Source organism: Peromyscus leucopus, chromosome 1 (assembly GCF_004664715.2).
Source record: "Peromyscus leucopus breed LL Stock chromosome 1, UCI_PerLeu_2.1, whole genome shotgun sequence".
Classification (NCBI taxonomy): domain Eukaryota; kingdom Metazoa; phylum Chordata; class Mammalia; order Rodentia; family Cricetidae; genus Peromyscus; species Peromyscus leucopus.
Window position 1 is genome coordinate 164,854,658 of NC_051063.1, and position 16,785 is coordinate 164,871,442.

At 53.0% G+C, this 16,785-nt stretch overlaps 1 protein-coding gene across 1 annotated transcript; it reads left to right on the top strand.

Moving 5' to 3' along the window:
• The first annotated feature begins 6,015 nt into the window (after positions 1–6,015).
• On the top strand, positions 6,016–14,842 carry Kdelr1 (KDEL endoplasmic reticulum protein retention receptor 1). Its single transcript, XM_028859270.2, has 5 exons — positions 6,016–6,310; positions 6,960–7,060; positions 7,348–7,506; positions 12,880–13,132; positions 14,084–14,842. The coding sequence occupies exons 1-5, from the start codon at positions 6,220–6,222 to the stop codon at positions 14,116–14,118; spliced, it is 639 nt and encodes a 212-aa protein (XP_028715103.1). The 5' UTR covers positions 6,016–6,219; the 3' UTR covers positions 14,119–14,842.
• Positions 14,843–16,785: the final 1,943 nt, after the last annotated feature.

A 16,785-nucleotide genomic window follows, 5' to 3' on the forward strand; every position in this document is an offset into this window, starting at 1 on the left:
GACAGAGGCAGTGGGATCCAGATAGTGAGAGAAGACGCAGAGTCAGGATGAGAGGGGAAAGTTGGGTGAGAGACAGAGAGACAGCAGCATGGAGAGAAACAGATGGAGAGAGAGAGAGACAGACCAGAGACAAGAAGAGACAGCGGGAAAGGCAGTGGAGGGAGTGGAAGGGAAAGATGGAATCCAAATAGAGGGAGGGGTGGGGGGAAGATGGAGGAACGGAATGTGGGAACCAGGAGACACAAAGGCGGGAGGGGGTGAGTAATGGGGTCAGGGAAGATACAGAGGTAAGGGAGGGAAGGAGACAGGGATGGGATGGACAGTGGTCATTCCGATGGGAAGGAGACCCAGAGATGGGACAAAAACGGGAACAGACCAGAGTGAGGCCAGAGGAGGGGGGACCGTCAGAAATGGTCAGGGAAGGAGTAAGGAGAGATGGAAGGGGAGGCTCAGATGGACACAGACCCAAGAGAAGGACCAAGCGAGAGGATGGTGGTGAGGCAAGGAGAGAGGAAGAGATCCATGCAGGGAGGCGGAGAGATGAGAAAGTTGGGGGGCATAGAAGGCAAGCCCAGAATTGGAAGGCAGGGACCCACAGCCACCCAGAGTCAGGCAAACACCAACCTCAGGAGGAAGGAATGGAGATGGAGGAAAGCAGGCAGAGCAAATGAAATACAGAGAAGACAGAAATAGCGAGGCAAGGCAGAGAGAGACCCAGACCCCCACCCGGGAGGTGCCCAGCACAGACATGAAAGCAAGGCAGAGCCAGGTGGCCGAGGGAATGAGAATAGAAGGAAGAAAGTAAGGGGGGAATGAGAGGAAAAGGGGGTCAGGGCGTGGGGAGAGAAAGAGGGGAGAAATTAGTGGGGTATACAAGGAGAGAAAACCCCCACCACCCAGCCAACCTTAGCCCCTCCTCCTGTCCCTGCCCCTCACTTTCATTCTTGATGAAACTGAGTCACAGGCCAGTCTTGGGGTGGGGGCACAGCTGTGGAGCACTGGGGGGGGGGTCCCTGGCTTCCAGCCCAGAGCAATTTAGTAAATTAAAGGAAGTGTTGCCTCCTCCGGTGCCCCCTGTTGAATACTAGTTGCCTGGGGTGGGTGGCCCAAACCCCAGGCTCCTGGGTACTAGGTCTGCGGAGGAGGCCCTGGGGGCCTGGTCTCTGCTCCCAGAAAGCACCAAGGCCTGTACTGGGGGCTTCCTGAATGGGTCAGGGTCCTGATACAGAAGGGTTCTCTCTTGGCTGTCAGTCTCCTGTCTGGTTGCCATGGTAGCACAGGCTTGTCCATTCTAGACAGCAAGGGTTGGGGCAGAGGCCCACACCCCCTACCCTGCCTGGAAACCTCATTCTCCAAACTGCCACCCCACCTTTCTGGAGGTCCTGAGGCTCCGTCTCCCCCGGGAAGGGGGTGTCTCCCCCGGGGAGGGGGTGCCCCCTCCTGCAGGCCATGCCTCCTCCTGTCGCTCCTCTCCATTGCCTTTCCTTCCCTAAGCAGCTGGCTCAATCCGTGCTCAGAATAGCCCCCCCCTCCTCCCCAAAATAACGCACAGCTGTGGCCTGGCCCCTGCGGGGTTAATACTGGCTCTCCTCTCCCTTCCTGGTGGCTGCTCAGCCATCAGCCCCTCCTTCGCTTCTCAGACCCTGGCCTCTGCATTTTTGGGGTCCAAGGTCCTTGTCACTGTGAGGCCTAGGAGGGCAGCCTCGGCCTCACCCCTGCCAGGAGGCAGGGCTTCCCCCTAAAGGACTCCTGAGGGCAACCTTTCTACCCAGCCCTCGTACCCCAGGATCAGTCTCCTGAAGGCAAAGTCCCCAGAGCTCACGACAGGGTTGGCAAAGTCCATTCCGACCTCCGCCACATGAGTTTAGCCATGCACTTCCATCCCCACAGGGGCCTAAGAAGCCATTCCCCCAGCCCGCTCAGTCAAGAGTCCTGGCCCTCCTTTCTCTCATGGGTGCCCCCCTCCCTAAATTCCCAACTGAAGACTTGGCCTGGCAGGTACCCCACCTCCCCCAGCAATGTAGAGCGGTCATTTCTTTCTCAGGACCCGGGGATCCTGGCCTCCTGCCCCAGCAGCTGGGAATCTTGGTTCCTGTCTTGTACTCCTTTAAGGAACCCCCCTTTTTTTGCCTCAGACCCCATCAGTCCCAACATCTTGCTGCCCACTAGCTCTGGCCTTCCCAGGCGCTCCTCTCCTGTCTTGCCCAGACGTAAGGAGGAAGGGGGTCTCTGTCTCCATGGCCCCCCTAACCCACTGTGGGGATGGGAGAGGTTCTGGCCAACAGCTCCCCCTCCTCGGGCTGCAGAAAGCTTCCTGTCCCCCACTGCACACACACCGGCCAGTGTCTCCCCATCCCAACCCCGGAAGGGCATTCCAGAACCTTGAGGAAGGGGCGGCTGCTTGGGGCTGCCGGTCACTGGACGCCCTCAAGGTCCTTGGCAGGGGTATTAATAGCAGACTCATAGCTCTGAGGTGGGAGGGGAAAGGCAGAGGAGACAGGGATAGCCAGCCAAAGGGAGACTGATGCAGGAAGGGGGTGTAGAGAAGGTGAGGTGGAGAGACTGACAGAGGTGGGATTCGGTTGTGCGCAGCTGAGGACAGGGTAAAGCTCAGGGGAATAGAGGCCTGGGGTGGGTTTGAGGTGTGGAAACCTGGGAGAGGGGCAGAGAGTGAGCGCGCGAGAGCAGACGGAAGACTGGAAGACGGTCCCTGAGGGACAAGGGGGCAGAGACGTTTGGTTTGCTGGCGTTCAAACCCCTTCCCTCCTTGAGGTCCCTGGCCAACTTTCCCTGCCCTAGATTGGAAGGGGCCACATCCCCACCCCCACCCCTGCATCCCCTGCCCCAGCCTTACCTTTTCATGACCCTGTTCTGTGGGGGGGAGTGCTGGGGGGCCAGGACCGGAACCAGTGTCCAGAGACCCAAAGATTCCGTGGAGTGTTGGGGAGCTGGTTGGGGGCCAGGCCCAGGGCGGCAGCGAGGCAGCAGCAGCAGCAGAAGCAGCAGCGGCAGCAGCAGCAGCAGCGCAGGCGGCAGTGGCGGGGACCTTTTGCCTGTCCCGGCTCTGTCCCTCCTCTTCTTGGTTCTGCCCTGCCCTGTCCCCCAAGGTTGCGGCCACCAGGCTAGGCAAGGATGAGGCTACACATGTTGCGCTGGAAGTTGGGCCCCGGACATTGCGGAGGCTGTTGGGGTGTCCTCTTGCGGCCTGACCCCATGGGGATCCCTCTCCACCCACCTGGGGTGCCCCCCTCTGCCGGCTTCAGTCCCGGCTCCTCCCCTGGCTGGAATGTCCCATCACCTCTCCCTGGCTTATTGGCATCCCTTTTGTGCTCTCGGCACCCCTCCCTCGTCTCTGTCTGTCTGTCTGTCTGGGTCACCTCTGAAGCCAGTGGCTCGGGTGTGTTTGTGTAAGGAGCGTGAGGCTGCCGATCAGAGGAACCGCTTGCCCGTTGCTTGCTTGGCCACCTCTGGACCCCCCCTCCGTTGCCCCCACTCTCAAGCACAGGCAGAAACACACATGCACATGCTCACACACACACAATCTCACTTCCCTGGGATTCCCTCTCAACACCCCCGGAGCTTGATGAGGGAGACACACACACACACACACACACACACACACACACACACACACACACGCTTGCGCAGGGCCCCAATAGGGGCGGGTTGTCACTGCTCTCGGTGGCTGTTTGGACAGACAGACAGGAGGACACAGGCATCCGGGGACACACAGAGACTCGGCTGGATGCAGGCAGGAGGCACAGAACCCAGGTGCACACCATCCATCCAGGTTTGGGGGCTCAGGGAACCGATTGGGGGTCCGTGAAGTGCAGGCAGGAGGCTCAGGGTCGGTCCAGACAGACAGACCCCTCCTCCCTCAGCTACGGCCGCTGCAGCCCTTACAGACACACCCCCCCCACCAGCCAGCCTGACACCAAGACACACTTCCTCACCTAGCAGATGGCTGTAGCACGAGAGACCCCTGGGGGCCGGGCGGACCCACCCAGGCCGATACCCCTCAACAGGGCGCTGGTGGCCGAGGAGGCTGCGGGCGGGCGGAGGGTGGCGGGTAGCGGCAGCGGCAGGCAGCGGCCACGGCTTGCAGGAGCCAGAGCGTGAGGGACTCACACACTCGCTGTGTTCTCGCACACTCACTCAGGATGCGATTAACATTCAGTCCCCGTCCTTCCCTGCCAGGAGACCCACAGCCCCCCCTCTCGGCTTCCCTAGGGACCCCTCCTCCTGTTGGGGCTGAGGGAGGGGGCCACTCCTTACCCCATTTTGAAGCCTCTGTTTTCCTCATGGGACATGAGACTGAGGGCTGCGATGAAATGGGAGGAAGCAGAGGTGGGTGGACAAGGGCATTGCCGGGCACAGACAGTTTGGGACCTAGCAGAGCGTTGGGGGTTACTGAAATCGCCCTTTCCCTCTTCTGGACGTCGACATCCTGTGAGTACTGTGGCCCCAGAGGCAAGATGCAAGCTGGATGTCTACCGTAGGGCAGACATCCAGTCTAGACTCCCAAGTTCCTTACCCCTTGGAAGCAGACATCCAGTTGCTAGTCCACCTCCCTTAGACCCAGCACACTAGACCCCAGCTTCCCCGATAGACTGATGGGTGGGATCCCAGTCCTCTCACCTCAAGCTGCAGCCCTCTCCCCTTAAAACCCACGGGGCTAGGCTTGCAATTCCCTCCTCCCTCAGACCTAGATGTCCAGTTCTCTCTCAGACCCAGGTGTCCAGACCCTGGCACTCTTTCCTGTGACCCAGGGGTTTACATCCTAACCATCCTCCCTCCGACCCAGGGGGCCAGACCCTCCTAGGATCCCAAACCTTGGCTCTCCTCTCTCAGACTTGGGGGTCCAATGCCTGGCCCTTTCTTTCAGAACCAATATTCTAGATACCAGCCCTCCTTCCTCAGCCACAGGTCCAGATCTTAGCCTTTCTCCCTCATGCTAGGGGTCTAGATTCTGAGCAAGACCATCACTGATGGACTCGTCTCTCATAGTCATGGGTGCTCAGTCCCCTGGAGGAAAACTACCTGCTGTGTCCTCACCATAACCCCATCTTTGTGGTTCCAGGAAGTCATCGACCCATCTTACCTCTGGTAGGGCCGTCCTTAGCATCTACAAGCCCAGAAGGAGTATGTTTTGGGACTCCTGGACCCCTGAGGATGGAAGCTGGGGGTGGGTAAAGAGAAAGGGGGTGGAGGAGATAGAAGGGGAGAGGGAGGGGAAAGGAGAGAGAGGGAGAGAGAGAGAGAGAGAGAGAGAGAGAGAGAGAGAGAGAGAGAGAGAGAGAGAATATGAATGTGTAGAGTGGGGAGAATTCTGGAGCAGGGGCTGGGACCTAGGCCTATAGCAATCTTATCAGACTCCTGCCCTTAGCTCCCTGTTGAAGTCCTGTTCCCTGTGTCCTAAGATCTGGGAGGACATGAGGGATGCTGTTTCTGAAAGAGCCAGGACCTGAAAGTTTGGGTCTTAGAAGAGAAAGGGATTGTGGATGTAGGTTAGAATGTTGAGTGATAAAGTGACTGTCAAGAAAGGGATTGTAGAGGCAGTAGGCTGGGTCTGGATCCCAGGATATGTGACAGGCGGGCCTGGGCCTTCTCCCTGAATTGGGACTAGAGAACACTGAGGAAGCCAGAAGTCTGCCCTCTTAATCTCCAGGATTGTTGTTGTTGTTACTATTAGTAGTATTAGTATTAATTTGTAATTAGTATGATTGTCATTATGGAGCCTTGAGCCTGGAACTGGGAATCCTCTGCTTCATCCTCCCAGTGCTAAGATTTAAGACTGCACCATCTCCCTAGGCAGCTCCAGGATCTTTGGAGTTCAGAACTCAAGCTCTGGGATTCCTGCTAAGGGCAGGGAGCGTGGGATCCTAAAGACCCTTCTGATTAGTAGAAGGCAAGAGGACAGCTTTATTCGGTACGACTCTGCAAGGCAGGTGGCGGGAGACAGGGGGCGCCAGAGAGCCAACCCGCCCTCGGGGTGGAGCTCCAGCCCAGACTCCTCCCTTTCCACCCTTGGCCCTCCTCCCTTTTCTCGCTGCCAGCTCTGCCACCAGCTCCGGCCTCGGCTCACCTCCCAGGGCCCCCTCCCCGGAGCTGAGCTACCGAAGGGCTCCTCTCTCGCCCTCAACCCAGCAGCACCACAGCTCCGGGGCAGCCGGGCCGGCCAGCCTTCCCCCAGCTCAGTCCTGCCCGAGCTCCCCAGTCATGAACCTCTTCCGATTCCTGGGAGACCTCTCCCATCTCCTAGCCATCATCTTGTTACTGCTCAAAATCTGGAAGTCCCGATCGTGTGCGGGTGAGAGCCCCACCCCGCGGAGAGGGGGCGGGAGCGGGCCGCCCTGGGGTACCGGGAAGGCTGGGGCTCGACCGGACAGAGTCCTCCCGGACTGCCTGCTGGGTATCCTTCTAGATCTAGGGTCACCAGGGGGTCAGCTCTTTTCCCTAGACTCAGGGGTGCACATAGTTTGGTGGGGGTGGCTTCGGGCGCTCAGTTCAACCTTCTGCAGCACCCTTTGGGACAGCTATGGGTGTTCCGGGGCTGGGAACCAGGAGCCATGGCAGGCGGGGAGGTGGCTGGGAGTTGGTGACGTGGACTGTAAAGGCCAGGAAGGGAACGGGAGGAAGGTGACTGGCTGAGAGGCTAAAGTCAGGCAGGGCTCTCCCTAGGTCCCAACGTAGGTCCACACTGTCAGGGGACCCTGAAGGAGACAAGGGGACCAGCGAGGCCTAGCCTGGGACGGAGCCTCGGTCTGTAGTATCTTTGGGGCCGGCTGCCCCCTGGCTGTGGATGGTGGGAAAAGGGCCGTGCTCAGGCTTCAAGGCCTTTGGGGACCGCTGTGTTGTAGAGTTCCGGCCGGCTGGCCCAGGCACTGCACTTTAGTTTATTGCCCAAGTAGTCCACCTCGGCTCCCTCTACCCTGCCCCTTGTTCTCTGTCTCAACCAGGCATTTCAGGGAAGAGCCAGGTCCTGTTTGCTGTGGTGTTTACTGCCCGATATCTGGACCTGTTCACCAACTACATTTCACTCTACAACACCTGCATGAAGGTAGAGCTGAAGTCAGAGCTGTGGCAGGGTTCCAGGCAGGGCTCAGAGAGGAGTCTAGTCTGAGGGAGGAGGGCTGGAGTCTGGATATCTGGGCCTGAGGGAGGAGGAACTCATTATCTAGACTTTGGTCAAATATGGAAGACTGATGTCTAGGCATTTAGGCATGAAGGAAGAGAGCTGGGTCTGGACATCTGGTTTGAGGGAGGTGGGCTGGGAACTTGATTTCCAGTGTCTGAGCCTACTGAGGGGAGGCCCCACCTGTAAGCTGCCCTGTCTGTCCCCCTCAGGTGGTCTACATAGCTTGTTCCTTTACCACGGTGTGGATGATCTACAGCAAGTTCAAAGCTACCTATGATGGAAACCATGACACTTTCCGGGTGGAGTTCCTCGTTGTTCCCACGGCTATTCTGGCATTCCTGGTCAACCACGACTTTACCCCGCTGGAGGTTGGTTTCGGCGGGGACTGCAGGGGCTGGGTGGCAGGGGCAGCTGACAGCAGGGCCCTCTCAGGTGTCATGCGGGAGCGACAGACATGCTCAGCCTAGGTCCATGGAGGCAGGTCATACCATGTGCTGCTGCTCTGTGCAGTCAACATGCTGGCAGGCTAAGTCCATATAGAGTGGCACCCCATTTTCAGATGAGGAAACTGATCCTTAAGTATCTGAATGTCCAAGGGCATCTAGTCCGGTAAGTAGTGGACTGACCAGGGGTTAGGAGTGGGGAGCAGGGCTCTAGAGTGAAGCTACTTGAATTTGAACCCCAGATCTACATCTTATTTGTCGTTTCCCCCCGAGAAGTGTTGGAGAAAAAGTCTGGGGCCTTGTGCATGCTAGGCTAGTGTGTTGCCCTTGGACCACAGTGTCAGTCATTGGTCTTTTGAGATAGGGGCTTACCAGTTCAAAAGCTGGCCTGGAACTTCCAATTCTCTTGCTTCAGGGCCTGGATTATAGGTATATGTCACATCTCCCAGTATTTCTACTATAATGAATTCAGCCTGTGACTTGTCCTTCTCTGCCTTAGTTTCCCCATTGTGAAGCAGGTCATGTGAGAGTTACTGAGTTCAGGGTTGCTCACGGGTTACATGAGGAGGCTGTGGATTTGAGGTGCAGGGCTTGGAAGCTATCTTCTTCAACCGGACACTGGTGGGACCATGGGCAAGCGTATGCCTGAGTCTTTTGTAAAATGGGGAACGGGGCTGGAGATGGCTCAGCCATTAAAGCTAACAACTAAAGGGCACACACAGCCAAGAGGACAAAATGAAGAAGTCAGTCCCTACTTCTCACATCCTTTTCTGTGGTGCAGGGTAGAGCCTAGTCCTCTTAGCGCTATGGAGGTTGATGTTTACAGATCCACGTCTGGCATGAGGTGGGAAGGACTGGGTCAGCATTGCTGAGGGACTGGCTAGTGCCATGCGGGACACTTCACCTCCAGGTGTTGGCTGTCTTATTTTTCACTCTTGGTGTTTTGGTTGGGTCTGTACGTGCTCCTTGGAGGAATTTTAGGGGCTGTGCTGAGTCTGCCGACTCGTGCCTGCCTCACGGGCCGGAGGGAGCCATCAACTGGAGTGCTTTGCCTCTGCAGCCCGCCCTGGCTTACGGGAGCAGCCCTGGGCGGTCAGTTATGCTGAGGTGTTCAACAGAAGCTGTAATGGGAGTCCTCAGACAAGATCTAGCTTCCAAGTTTTAGCAACATATTCAAAATGTATTTCTTTTTTCTTCTTTTTCTTTCAAAATTACCAATGCCAACTATATTTCAATCCGTCATGGAAGGGTATTGGGAAAAGTCTTTTTTTTTTTTTAAAAAAACTTTTTTTTATTTTTTGAGACAGGGTTTCTCTGTGTAGTGTCCTGGAACTCACTCTGTAGCCCAGGCTGGCCTTGAACTCAGAGATCCATCTGCCTCTGCCTCCCGAGTTCAAGTGCTGGGGTTAAAGGCGTGTGCCCGGTTGGCAAAGTTTTCAGTTAGCAATACTTACACCTTGGATAAACCTCATTGGCTACGATATTGGCACTTTGCAAAGCCCAAGATGTTTTTCTCAAAGCACTGTGCAGGCTAAAGTCAACATTGGCCCATGGCCCCGAAGTACCAGAGGGGTGACTGTTGTGATGGGAGCCCTGGACTGGGCACTAGACTCTGGCTGTGAAAGTGTGCCACTGTCACTGTGTTGCACTGGACACAACTGTTGATTGATTCTCTACCACGGCTGAGTTGGAGCTACTGGACTCACTTTGCAGGTGGGGAGACTAATAACTGAGGTGGGGTAGGCGTAGAGGGGTGACTGTTTTCTGAGTCTATGCTAGTAAATAGTACATTGTGAAAGTATTTTTTAACCAGAGAAGGAAAAGTAACTTTCTTGTTCGTTTTTTTGTTTGTTTGTTTGTTTTGTTTTTTTGAGACAGAGTTTCCACGTATAGCCATGGCTATCATGGAACTCACTATGTAGACCAGGCTGGCCTCAAACTCACAGAGATCCGCATGAGTGTAGGCCAGAATGGCCATAAATTTAAAATAATACTCTTGTCTCAGCCTCCCAAGTGCTGGGATTACAAGCCTGCATCACCACACCTAGCCTGAAAATACTCTTTAAAAAATTCCAGCTCTCGGCCGGTTGGTGGTGGGTGGTGGTGGTGGTGGTGGTGGTGGTGGTGGTGGTGGTGCACACCTTTAATCCCAGCACTCGGGAGGCAGAGGCAGGCAGATCTCTGTGAGTTCGAGGCCAGCCTGGTCTACAGAGTGAGATACAGGACAGGCACAAAGCTACACAGAGAAACCTTGTCTCGAAAAACCAAAAAAAAAAAAAAAAAAAAAAAAAAAAAAAACAAAAAAAGCAAAAAACAAATCCCAGCTCCCTGGCTGGGCTCAGTGTTGCATGTCTTTAGTTCCAGCACTCAGAGGCAGAAGCAGGTTGATCTCAGTGAGTCTGAGGCTGGCCTGGTCTACATACTGAGTTCTAGGGCAGACAAGAATACATAGTGAGACTCTGCCTCAAAAATGAATGAATGAATGAATGAATTAATGAATGAATGAATAAAGTTTAGATCTTGGGGCTAAAGACAGTTCAGCAGTTAAGAGCGCTCCCTGCTCTTGCAGAATTTGGTTCCAGGACCTGACCCATATCATGTAGCTCACAACTGCCTAGAACTTTAGCTCCAGGGGTCCTATGCTTTTTTTCTGGCCTCCACAGGCACCCAATGTATATGTAGCATTCACTTATATAGACATACAGACATACACATAAATAAAAATAAAAACTAACCTTAAAAAAAAATCCAGGGGGCTGGAGAGAGATGGCTAGTGATTAAGAGCATTATCAGAAGAATGTAGTCAGTTTCCAACATACACACACATGTTGGATCTCACTCATCTAACTCGGTTCCAGGGGGACCCACACCCTTTTCTGACCTCTGTGGGAACCAGGCAAAACACTCATACACATGAATTTTAAAAAATTGAGCTGAGCATGGTGGTTCATGCCTTTAACCCCAGCACTCAGGAAGCTGAGGCAGGTGGATCTTGGTTCGAGGACAGCCAGCCTGGCCTACATGAGTCTCTCTCCTTCTCTCTCCTTCTCTCTCCCTCTTTCTCCCTCTCCCTCTCCCTCTCTCTCTCTCTCTCTCTCTCTCTCTCTCTCTCTCCCTCCCTCTCTCTCTCACACACACACAAAATAGCAAAAACACTAATACACAGAAAATAAATCTAAAAAATAAATAATTCAGCTGTCCCAGAGCCAACAGGTAAACAGCAACAGGCCTATTTGGGGGGCAGCGCTTCAGTTCCCCTGGGGCCACCCCAGGGATGAGAGCTGAGCGCTCATCAGCCGAATGGGTATATTTCTCGAATGGCTGCCTGAAGGATTCTGGTTAGTCAAGGGAGTAGGCACCTTCCTGGGAGCAGGGTTCTTAGTCATTGGGTCCTCAGTTTGCTCATATGTATAATGAGGATAACAGCAGGATCCACCTTGAAATATTAAGGCTGAAGCCAGTTAATGCCCCGTGGTGTAAGAGAGGTTTCTGGGTTGTTACCATCTTGTCCTGGTATTTCTCACTTCCTTCTTGCAAACCAAAACAGCTGTGGAGAAGCCACAGCTGCCACCTGGCTTTGTTTTCTGAGGGGAGGTTTCAGGTACGTAGCTGATTATGTACCCCCCCCCCCAGGTGGGACTCTCAGGGACTGTAATGACCTGGTCATGAAAGAGGCTGTCCATGTTCCCTTAAGGGTGGCTTGTGTTGTCCACATGTTGCTGCTCACCCCGGTTCACTCATTGCCTCCCTCGTCAGGAGCTGTGCTACTGCTGGGAACCCTGGGGATTCTGGGCTTCACAGAATACAGAGGCGATATGACAGGATGACATGCCACATGCAGTGACACTAATGAGCATGTAATCCCAACAGGAGGTTCATGAGGACAGTGCCAGCTGGGCTGTGGAGTGGAGTGGGTTCCAAGCCAACTTAGGCTTTAGAACAAGATTTTCTCAAAAAAATAACTCACCTGAAAGTCCTGAAAAGTCCAGTGCCAGGGAATCTGATGCCTTCCTCTGGTCTTCAAGGGCTCCTGAACATGTTATGCATATACTTATACTCTGGCACACATACATACACATAAATAGGGCTGGAGAGATGGCTTTGATGTTATGAGCACTTCCTGATCTTCCAGTGCAGGATTTGATTCCCAGCATCCACATGGTGGCTTGAAGTCCCCTGCTAACTCCAGTTCCAGAGGATTTGATGCTCTTTCTCTTCTGGTCTCTGCAGGCTAAATAGCCACATAAGTTAAACTTTTTTTTTTTTTTTTTTTTTTTTTTTTTTTGCCTGTTTGTATGTCTGTGCACCAAATATATGCCTGGTGCCTGGAGACAAGATTCAGGTGTTAGATCTCATGAGACTGGAGTTACAGTTGTGAGCTGCCATGTGGGTGCTGGGAATCAAACCCAGGTCCTCTAGAGATGCAGCCAGTACTCTTACTGCTGAGCCATTGTTCCAGCCCCATAATCTTTTTGTTTGTTTGTTTGTTTTGTTTTTTAAGACAGGGTTTCTCTGTGTAGTTTGGTGCTTGTCCTGGATCTCACTCCGTAGACCAGGCTGGCCTCAAACTCAAAGAGATCCGCCTCGTTCTGCCTCCAAGTGCTGAGATTAAAGGTGTGTGCCACCACCGCCCGCCAATTTTTTTTAAAATTTTAAGTAAAACAAATAAAAAAAAAAATCCCAAAAGGCAAATGCTGTGAATCTTGGAGGAAGAGTGGCCAAGGTAGACCTTGTTCAGGAAGTGACTAGCTGCTGAGGTTGGGGCTTGGGGGGGGGGTAGGAAGAGCACGTACAAAGGCCCTGAGGCAGGAGGAAACAGTCTGTGCTGCCCAGAGAGGGAGGACCTTGAGGGCCAAGGTCAGGAGTCTAGATTTTATTCTGAGCAGTAACACGCTACCAAAGGATTTTGAGCCAGAGAGTAATGTAGACTTAGGTCTTTGAAGGTCACATATTTAATGGTATCCTTACGAGAGCAGGATGGGTCTCCACTGTAGAGATGGGGGTCAGGGGTGGGTTTGGAGTTGGTGCCTTTTGCTCTCAGGGGATGAAAAGCACTCATGAGCTTGAGCTCCAGTCAAGTCCCCGGCTCTGCTGCTCAGGAGCTCTGTGGTCATGGGCTTAGTTTCCTCTCTGTATAAGGGGATGTTAGGGGCTGTGACGAGAGTAGAGTGATGATGGGCTGGTGATGTGGCTCAACAGTGGGCTACATCTTGAGTGCTAGTGGTAGTTTATAGTACTCATTCTGTGATACTGCTGACCCCGCTGCCTCATCCTGTCCCTTACCCTTGTCCTCTGCAGATCCTCTGGACTTTCTCCATCTACCTGGAGTCAGTGGCCATCTTGCCACAGTTGTTCATGGTGAGCAAGACGGGTGAGGCGGAGACCATCACCAGCCACTACCTGTTTGCACTGGGTGTCTACCGTACACTCTATCTCTTCAACTGGATCTGGCGCTACCACTTCGAGGGCTTCTTTGACCTCATCGCCATCGTTGCTGGCCTGGTCCAGACAGTCCTCTACTGCGATTTCTTCTACCTCTATATCACCAAAGGTAACCAGGATGCAGGGCTGGCTGAAAGGGCTGCTCTCTCTAGCCCTGTGCTCCTGGGCCCAGGGTCGATCTTTAGCCAACTATCACTTGAGGGATGGGGCTACCATCTCCTATTTAGATCCCAGATCCTCCATCCCCAGGGCTCGGCTTTTGACCCTCAGGCTCTGTTTCTACAAGTGCAGGTCAGACAAAGCAGGGACTCTTGACGGTGGAATTCATTCTCCCTGTACAAACTTACTGAGTCTGGCCGTGTCCCGGGCTCAGCCATAGCAGAGAAGGCAGCCGAGGCCCTCTGCCCCCTTAGCTCCTACTGAGGAAGACAGCACACAAGCAAGAACAGAGTGACGACAGGAACACTCAGTGGATGAAGGCAGGTGTGTTCTGGTGACAAGTTAGAAGGGTGGAACCTGCCTTGACCCATGGGCATCTTGAGGTGATGTTTAAGCAGAAACCTGAAGACCAGAAATCAGTATGTGAAGGAAAGAGGCAATAAGATCAGGCCTGTAATCCCGGCACTGTGGAGGCTAGGGCAGGATTGTGTCCAGTTTGCGGCTAGCCTAGGCATCACAAAAGCACAGAGTCTGGGGCAATCGAGACAAGAGCCGAGAGGTCAGGTTGTTCCAGGCCCTAGAATTAAGGCTTGGAAGGTTGGAGGGGTAGTCATGCCTGGCCAACCCTGCTAGGCCATCTGACCCTTTCTGTGGTGATCATGTGTTACCGTCAGCACTACTGAAAACAAAAGCCTGCTCTTGGCCCCCTCTGCTCAGCCCTTGTGACAAGGTCATAATTTGAGTTCTACCCCCTGGTTGATCTAGACTCAACCCAGTGGTTCAGGATGCAGTCCTGGGGGTTCCCTCTCCTTGCACAACTCACTAGCAGGCCTTGCTCAGGAGGGGAGGTTGCCCCTCTGTGGGATAGAAGGTAAGGCCCACCTTGTCTCTTTCTCCACAGTCCTAAAGGGGAAGAAGCTGAGCTTACCGGCATAGCCCTGGCCTCACCAGCCTTCCGAGGCAGGGCAGGAGGCAGCAGAGGGAGGCCGCTGAAGACCAAGAGCCTTCCCATCCAGAGCTGACTTTTAAAGAGCTCACCTCTCCCGGCTCCCCACCCCTCCAGCTGGGTTTTGGGGGTCAGTGGAAGACCCCTATCCTGGGGAGCTCAGGACCTGAGAGCTGTTTGTAGCCTTTTGCCTTTTAGAGAAGAAAAACAAAAAAACAAATCTTTCCACTATTTAGTTTTTGATTCTGATGACTTTTTTCTCTTCTACCCTGGCCCTGATTTTTTATAAACTGTGTTTTGAGTGTTCTCTGGACCAGGGCCAGCCGAGGTCTACTCCTTGTCTAAGCCACTTGTCTCCCTCCAAGATCCCACCCCAGCCCCATGGTTGCCAAACACTACGTCTGCCAATGCCTGCCTGCCTACCTTGGCTGTGGCCACAATCCTCCCCACAAGTTCCTGGACTGGTGGTAAGAAAGAAGAAAGTTAAGGAGGGTCTTCCTAATTTTTCATATTTTTTTCCCCAGAATTTGTTAGCTTTTTCTGTGGGGGTGGGTAGGGGGTTGTCCTGTTTTTGTCAAATTAGGGGATGCTTTGGGCTTATACGAGGGAAGGGGGCTAGCTGGCCTGGGGGTCACCACACTCTAACACCATGTTTTTGTACAGAATTTGATGGCTGACTCTTTGTTCTCTTGAAATAAACCAAGGAAAACTGTCCCTGCTCTCTTTGGTTTGTGCCGGGCCCTGGCTTGTTCTCTTTTGCCTGAGACCTTCTAGGGATGGTCAGATATCTTGAAGGAGTAGGAAGATGAGAAATGGGTACCCCAGGACTCTCCAGTGCACCAGGATGCCTTGAGGTTCTGCAGGGAAGAGGTTGGGAGAATCTGATCTTCGTTTGATATAGAAACTGCCTGATGACTCTCCAGACCTTGAAGAGCATGCATGTCTTGCACCATTGATGACGGGACAGCCCTCATCCTTCCCTCCATTGGCATTAAACATTTTTTTTTTATTTTAAGTGTGTGAGTGTTGCCTGCATGTACTATTTGTGTGTATGCTTGGTATCCAAAGAGGCCAGAAAAGAGCGTCAGATTCCCTGGAACTGAAGTTAAAACAGTTGTGAGCTGCCATGTGGGTGCTAGAAATTGAAATCATGTCCTCTGTAAGAGCAGCCAGTGCTCCTAACCGCTAGGCCCCTCTCCAACCATCCCCCAACTCTGGCATTTTGATACTGTTTTATAAAAACAAAAGAAAGAAAAAAAAAAGGTTGCCAACTTTTAAAAACCAGATCTTTATATTACAGTCTGAATTTCTGGCCTGTTTAAAAGAAGTCGGTCAATTCAACAGTGGTGGTCCTCATTCTAGATGGCAGCAGATGCCTGATGCTGAATAGATGGGATGCCTACATTTTTCCACCTAGCTAGGACTTGGCTATGGGCTGTTAATGTTTATTATTGGGCTAATAGTGTATATGTGTTTGTTTATAGAGTTAAAAGGCAAATGAAAGCAGGATGTGATGGTGCATGCCTTTAATCCTAGTACACAGATGGATCTCTGGGAGTTCAAGGCCAGCCTGGTTCACAAAGTGAGTTCCAGAAAAGTCAAGGCTGTTACACAGAGAAATCCTGTCTCAAAAAAAAAAGCAAATACTTTCTGGCCTTTTTTGAGATGGGCTCCACACTTGGCCATTTCCGACTTCCATGTTTTGCCTGGCTCTTGTCAGTGGCAGATCATTTCCTGTTTGTCCGTTGCAATGCTGGGGCTCAAATTAGGGCCTTGTGTGCATCCCAGGCAAGTGGTCCTTCATTGGGCTCGGCCCCCAGCCAGCATCTGGATTTTGATCCTTGGTTCAGTCAGACTTCCTATTTGTCCTTTGAGAACTTCCCAGTTCTTAGTTGTATCCAATTCCAGTCTTTGGACGAGCTTCGGGGACAGGGCTAACTTTTCCAGAGGACTTGCTATGTCCTAATATCACATGGATGCTCTCACTTGGCCCTCAGCCCCCTAAGGAAGAAACACTTCCTGAGAAAACGGAGGTCTAAAGGAAGAGTGACGAAGTCTGGCTTGCTCCTGACTCCCGCTGCAGAGCCCTCATGTTCTGCGTGGTGGTTTAGTGGGCCTCTGTTTAGAAGAGGAGTCTGGCCCAGAAGCCCGACAGAATACAAGTGCAGGGTGTGGGCAGGTCTGACTGACTGCTTCTTCCTGAGATGGCTCGTGGTACATGGGTTGAGAACTAATCCATCCAACAGATAAGTTACATGACACATGGAAGACCTTCCAGCTCATGGCAGCAGAGAAGGCTAAGGGCTGTTTGCAGGCCAGAGTGCTTCCTGTCACTGCCTCTCCATAGGAACCAGGCTGTGTGATTTCTGTGCCTGACACACAGGACGTCCCCCAAAGGACATGCTGGAGTCTAAATTTGACCTCATAATTTGTATCTTGGTTCAGTTTGTAAATGAATGCTCTGTAGGTCATGCCAGCCCTTGTATAGATTTGAGAGAGAGAGAGAGAGAGAGAGAGAGAGAGAGAGAGAGAGAGAGAGAGAGAGAGAGATGTATCCTAGGCTGGCCTCAAATCCCTAAGTATTGAGGTTGACCTTGAACTTCTGATCCTCCTGCCTCCCCTCCTGAGAGATGGGATTATAGATGTGCACCATCATA

What these genes read in the sequence shown, in the direction of transcription:
- Kdelr1 (XM_028859270.2), top strand. Translation starts at nt 6,220, where the DNA reads ATGAACCTCTTCCGATTCCTGGGAGACCTCTCCCATCTCCTAGCCATC. An exon ending in GAAGTCCCGATCGTGTGCGG is followed by an intron (nt 6,311 to 6,959) that starts GTGAGAGCCCCA and finishes TGTCTCAACCAG; the next exon opens with GCATTTCAGGGAAGAGCCAG. An exon ending in CTACCTCTATATCACCAAAG is followed by an intron (nt 13,133 to 14,083) that starts GTAACCAGGATG and finishes CTTTCTCCACAG; the next exon opens with TCCTAAAGGGGAAGAAGCTG.